Raw genomic sequence first — 5,571 nt, 5'->3', positions numbered from 1 at the left:
GCACATTCCTGAAGAAACTTTTTGCCTCTCTCTCCCTCCCTCCTTCTCTCTCTCTCTATCTTCCCTCCCTCTCTCTATCTCTATCTTTCTCAAAACAAAGAGTTTCTAGTTTCTACTCTTCTAAGCTTTTGAATTTTTATCATTCCTTGAAAAACGAGCCTCTTTTACTTTCTCACTCTCACTCTCAGAGACTCTCTCTCTCTCTCTCTCTCTAAACAAAGAGTTTCTAGTTTCTACTCTTCTAAGCTTTTGAATTTTTATCATTCCTTGAAAAACGAGCCTCTTTTACTTTCTCACTCTCTCTCTCTTCCTCCATTTCTCCCTCCTAATCCTTTTCTTTCTCTCCCACTTTCCCTCCTCAATTTCTTCCCTCTTTCCCCCTAGTTCCCTCTTTACTCTTTTTCTTTTCCATCCTTCTTCTCTACCTCTCCTTGCTTATCTCCCCTGCCTCATGATTTTCTTTCTCTTAATCTTTCTACTTTTTCTCCTCTCCCTCCCTTTTTACTCCCTCCTGATTTTCTTCTCTTCATCTCCCTCTTTTCTCCTCTCCCTCCCTTTTTACTCCCTCCTGATTTTCTTCTCTTCATCTCCCTCTTTTCTCCTCTCCCTCCCAATTCCTCGTATCTCAAGTTTGTAATGAGCTTGCGAAAATATGTAGTTTCCGCTCTTTCAACTTTCTAACCCTTCTGAAGAGAAAATGGGAGGGAGAGAGACAGAGAGAGAGGGAGGAAGAGAGAGAGAGAAGGGGAGAATGAAGAAAGAGAGGGGAAGAGGAGGAAGAGAAAGGGGAGGAGAGAAAGAGAGGTACGGAAAATATAAAAAGGGAGAGGGAGACATTGTCATCGTTACAAATGGGAAAATTGCTCCACAAAAAGATTTGCGACAAGTTCTCAGAATGTGCAAAAAGCTCGTGGCTGTTGTTACCAGTCGTACTTTATTCTATTCTATTCCATTCTAGTTTTTCTTTTGTTCCCCTGGAATAATTCTATTCACAACATTAAGTACTCGTTATCGCGTTGTACAAGTTTCGCTAATGTAGAAGAACTCGTACGTGAAAAGTTTAGTTGAAACTGTACAAGTGAACAATCTCTAGTGGATTTAAGATCAAATAAAAGTTCTTTGTAAAAGAGTAAAACAGCCGTATCTAATAAAAAGCATGTTACTTCAACCAAGTATTGGACTTCACAAAAGCATAATTTTATGAGAAAGATTGTATGGTAGAAGTTTTGTCCCTCCTAATATTCACAAAATTCTGGATAAATCTCAAGTCCCTGTTTTTAAAATGAAATGAACTGGCCAAAGTTTGGGCCTCAAAGACCAATACCAAGTATTGGACTTCACAAAAGCATAATTTTATGAGAAAGATTGTATGGTAGAAGTTTTGTCCCTCCTAATATTCACAAAATTCTGGGTAAATCTCAAGTCCCTGTTTTTAAAATGAAATGAACTGGCCAATGTTTGGGCCTCAAAGATCAATAATAATGTTTAATTTGAAGCGACCGCGACCCCTTCTTTCTTTTTCTTTGAAACAGTCCCTCCTGTTGCATGGGTCGTGGAACCGCCACACTTGGTCACCAGACTCGTATACGGTTTCCCATGGAGGAAGCACACCAGGACCACTGTCATATTGTCGCACCCGAGACCGCACAACTCTCTATCCGGCGCCAAACACCGCGTCATCAGCTCCTCGCAGATCTTCTCGGGCTCCATGGCCTCCCCAATCTTTAAGCGGACAAAGGCGACCACGTCTTCATTGGACATCACGTCCCAGATACCGTCACACGCGATGATGACGAACTCCCACTCCGGAGTGACCTTCTCAACGACCACGTCCGGCATGGAGATGATAATCTGCTCCGTGGCCGATACCCGAGTGTTCCGCTTGAAGGTAAAGTCTCCCAACGCCCGACTCAGCGCCAAGTTCCCGTTGACGCGGTCAAACTCCACCCACCCGCCGGCCGCTACGATACGCTTCATCTCCTCTTCGTTGTTGGGCTTGTGGTCTTTCGACAGCGGATGGCTCGCCCCGTGCACGCAAGCTACCGACTCAGCGCCAAGTTCCCGTTGACGCGGTCAAACTCCACCCACCCGCCGGCCGCTACGATACGCTTCATCTCCTCTTCGTTGTTGGGTTTGTGGTCTTTCGACAGCGGATGGCTCGCCCCGTGCACGCAAGCTACGGCCCGGGAGTCTCCCACGTTGGCGCAGTACAGATGGTTGTCCCGAATGAGGACGCAGATGGCCGTGCTCCCCTCAACCTCGTCACTGACCGCTTCCTTCTCCAGCATCGCTTGGTCCATGTTGAGGAATCCTTTTTTAAGCCCTTCGACGATGTTGCCCGCGCGGAACTCTGGGGTCTCACAGATGAATCTGTGGGTAATGTTATGGAAAACTTACTTTTAATTTTGGTACTTATTCAAGTCAATGGAAAATTGCTACAAAGAGGAGCTGTCACAAATGAGAAGTGACTAGTATCATTAGGACCGTAGGCCGTGCTCCCCTCAACCTCGTCACTGACCGCTTCCTTCTCCAGCATCGCTTGGTCCATGTTGAGGAATCCTTTTTTGAGCCCTTCGACGATGTTGCCCGCGCGGAACTCTGGGGTCTCACAGATGAATCTGTGGGTAATGTAATGGAAAACTGAGTTACTTTTAATTTTGGTACTTATTCAAGTCAATGGAAAATTGCTACAAAAAGGAGCTGTCACAAATGAGAAGTGACTAGAGTTATAAAGGTGACGTTAAACGCAAAAAGGAATATCTTCATTAGTAGGACCGTAAAACTTGCCAAAAAGCCTTTGTACCTTACCAAACCCTACAAATACTTGAAGTATTGTTCACATGTGATAGCTCTAGTCGTCCGAGACCACCTATTCCATCCCCAGATCTCCAGTCAAGCAATCCCTCCTTCATTAGTAGGACCGTAAAACTTGCCAAAAAGCCTTTGTACCTTACCAAACCCTACAAATACTTGAAGTATTGTTCACATGTGATAACTCTAGTCGTCCGAGACCACCTATTCCATCCCCAGATCTCCAGTCAAGCAGTTCCTTAAGATCAATAATAATGTTTAATTTGAAGCGACCGCGACCCCTTCTTTCTTTTTCTTTGAAACAGTCCCTCCTGTTGCATGGGCCGTGGCACCGCCACACTTGGTCACCAGATTCGTATACGGTTTCCCATGGAGGAAGCATACCAGGACCACCGTCATATTGTCGCACCCGAGACCGCACAACTCTCTATCTGGCGCCAAACACCGCGTCATCAGCTCCTCGCAGATCTTCTCGGGCTCCATGGCCTCCCCAATCTTCTTGCATGGGCCGTGGAACCGCCACACTTGGTCACCAGACTCGTATACGGTTTCCCATGGAGGAAGCACACCAGGACCACTGTCATATTGTCGCACCCGAGACCGCACAACTCTCTATCCGGCGCCAAACACCGCGTCATCAGCTCCTCGCAGATCTTCTCGGGCTCCATGGCCTCCCCAATCTTTAAGCGGACAAAGGCGATCACGTCTTCATTGGACATCACGTCCCAGATACCGTCACACGCGATGATGACGAACTCCCACTCCGGAGTGACCTTCTCAACGACCACGTCCGGCATGGAGATGATAATCTGCTCCGTGGCCGATACCCGAGTGTTCCGCTTGAAGGTAAAGTCTCCCAACGCCCGACTCAGCGCTAATGTCAGTAAAAAGGTAAAAACGTTCCTCCAACAATAACACTTTAAAATTGTAAATACAACCCTTGGATTTGTAAAACAAGTACCGAGAACTTAAAGCACCCGTCAGTCTGAATAAAAACCTGAAGAAATACCTACAACATTTTCAGGGTGGTGGAATAAAAACCTGAGGAAATACCAGAAATGGGAAATGTTAAGGTAGTTCTGGGGGGAAAAGCTATAAACATAAGAGCAACAAAGGTTGAAACAAGCCAAGAACCCCCATTAACCCGAACAAGGGGGGCATAGCCATCAAAGTTACTGAGGTGTGCGGAAAAAGGGCCATAAGGGCTGATTGTTGAACCGAAACAAGGGCCTACTTCACACACACACAGTTTTACAAGGGCCCTTATTCACATTAAAAAGTTTTATACAAGGCCCCTAACGATGAAGTATCAAGATGTTGAAATTTGTTGAATTTTACAAGGGAAAATGGTAAACGTACTAAATGTGTGTATTTCAGTTTGGATAATCTTTTTTGTGTGGATTACAGGCCCTAATGATGAAGTATCAAGATGTTGAAATTTGTTGAATTTTACAAGGGAAAATGCATGGGTAAACGTACTGCAGTTCCTTTCACCAACCTGTGCAGATGCTGTCCGGCATACTCCGCCACGCGGGCGCCCCCATGACCGTCATAGACAGCGAAGAACGCCGTCTCCGGAGCCTCCGGCAGTGATAGCAGATGACAGTGGACATCCTCCATGGTGTTCCGCCAGCCCTGCATGCAACTGGAGCCCACCTTGAACAGGTGGTTCTGCACGGCGGCCGATTCCTTGGTGGTGACGGGTTCTGAGAGCATCTGTCCCATGACGAAGCTCACGGATGATTTCATGCAACGGGACTGTCGAGCCGCAAAGCAAGTCCGCAGGATGGACGGCTTGCGGAGTGCGGATCGGGGGAACTTTTGCGGACTCCACTTGCTTACGAAATGCAAATTGAGGCAATGTCTTGTCCCGCCAATTGTCCAGATTGAAAACAGCTTTTTGTTGTCCTCCAAACTACCAAACTTATGCTTACAAATCGCAAAATTGAAGCAATGTCGTGTTCTGCTAATCATACAAATTGAAAACAGCTTTTTGTTGTCCTCCAATCTTCCAGCCTTAATTTGAAAAACGGCTCTTTTTCCGCCAGATTACAGTAGTTATACACAATGAAAAAACGACTATTTTCCCGATTAAAAGATCATGAAAATTTCCACTGATTAAAATTTTACAATGTGGTTTGACCGAATTCAGCCACTCAGGCTAAACGGGTTGCGTTGAAATTTCAGACGGTACGAATGGATCGTGCGATGCGAAGTTTGGCATTCAGGTCCACCAGGTAGCGAAAAAGGAGGGAATTTGTTCTTCCTTTTTTTCCCGATAATTCATTTCAACTTGAAGAAATCCAGTTGAAATGAGCCGACTAATTGGATTTTCTCTCCATCTTATCCATATCCATTTTTCATTCTCTTTCTTATGCCATTCTTCCTCTTCCTGCTCCTTCTTCTCTTCTGCTTCTTCCTCCTCCTCCTTCTTCATCTCCTCTTTCTTCCACTTCCTACTTCTTATTCTCATTATTCCTCTACATCTTATCCATATCCATTTTTCATTCTCTTTCTTATGCCATTCTTCCTCTTCCTGCTCCTTCTTCTCTTCTGCTTCTTCCTCCTCCTTCTTCATCTCCTCTTTCTTCCACTTCCTACTTCTTATTCTCATTATTCCTCTTCTTATTCGCCTGTCGTATTGTATTGCTTCTCCTCCTTCTTCATCTCCTCTTTCTTCCACTTCCTACTTCTTATTCTCATTATTCCTCTTCTTATTCGCCTGTCGTATTGTATTGCTCATTTCCTTTCTATACTGAT

At 45.3% G+C, this 5,571-nt stretch overlaps 1 protein-coding gene across 2 annotated transcripts; it reads right to left on the bottom strand.

The window, feature by feature from the left end:
- Positions 1 to 1,452: 1,452 nt before the first annotated feature.
- Positions 1,453 to 4,982, bottom strand: LOC103510771 (probable protein phosphatase 2C T23F11.1). 2 transcript variants are annotated; one of them, XM_017444726.2, is made up of 3 exons: positions 4,310 to 4,982; positions 2,149 to 2,370; positions 1,453 to 2,020 (listed from the first exon to the last, which is right to left on the bottom strand). In XM_017444726.2, exons 1-3 carry the CDS (start codon positions 4,783 to 4,785, stop codon positions 1,486 to 1,488), a joined length of 1,233 nt encoding a protein of 410 aa, XP_017300215.1. In that variant the 5' UTR covers positions 4,786 to 4,982; the 3' UTR covers positions 1,453 to 1,485. The 2 variants fall into 2 exon arrangements, with proteins under 2 accessions (XP_017300215.1, XP_026680543.1); XM_026824742.1 differs by having other exon boundaries at positions 1,453 to 2,046; positions 2,184 to 2,370.
- Positions 4,983 to 5,571: the final 589 nt, after the last annotated feature.

The sequence above is a fragment of the Diaphorina citri genome, unplaced genomic scaffold (assembly GCF_000475195.1).
Source record: "Diaphorina citri unplaced genomic scaffold, Diaci psyllid genome assembly version 1.1 scaffold641, whole genome shotgun sequence".
Lineage (NCBI taxonomy): Eukaryota > Metazoa > Arthropoda > Insecta > Hemiptera > Psyllidae > Diaphorina > Diaphorina citri.
The sequence above is the reverse complement of the archived record's forward strand: the minus strand, read 5'-3'. Positions and strand labels throughout refer to the sequence as shown.

Bases quoted from the DNA above. Each gene is read 5' to 3' on its own strand.
- LOC103510771 (XM_017444726.2), bottom strand. From the start codon at position 4,785: ATGATTAGCAGAACACGACATTGCTTCAATTTTGCGATTTGTAAGCAT. The intron at 2,371-4,309 runs GTTGGTGAAAGG...CATTACCCACAG, and splicing joins GCCGGACAGCATCTGCACAG to ATTCATCTGTGAGACCCCAG. The intron at 2,021-2,148 runs GTCGAAAGACCA...GCACGGGGCGAG, and splicing joins CACGGGGCGAGCCATCCGCT to CCATCCGCTGTCGAAAGACC.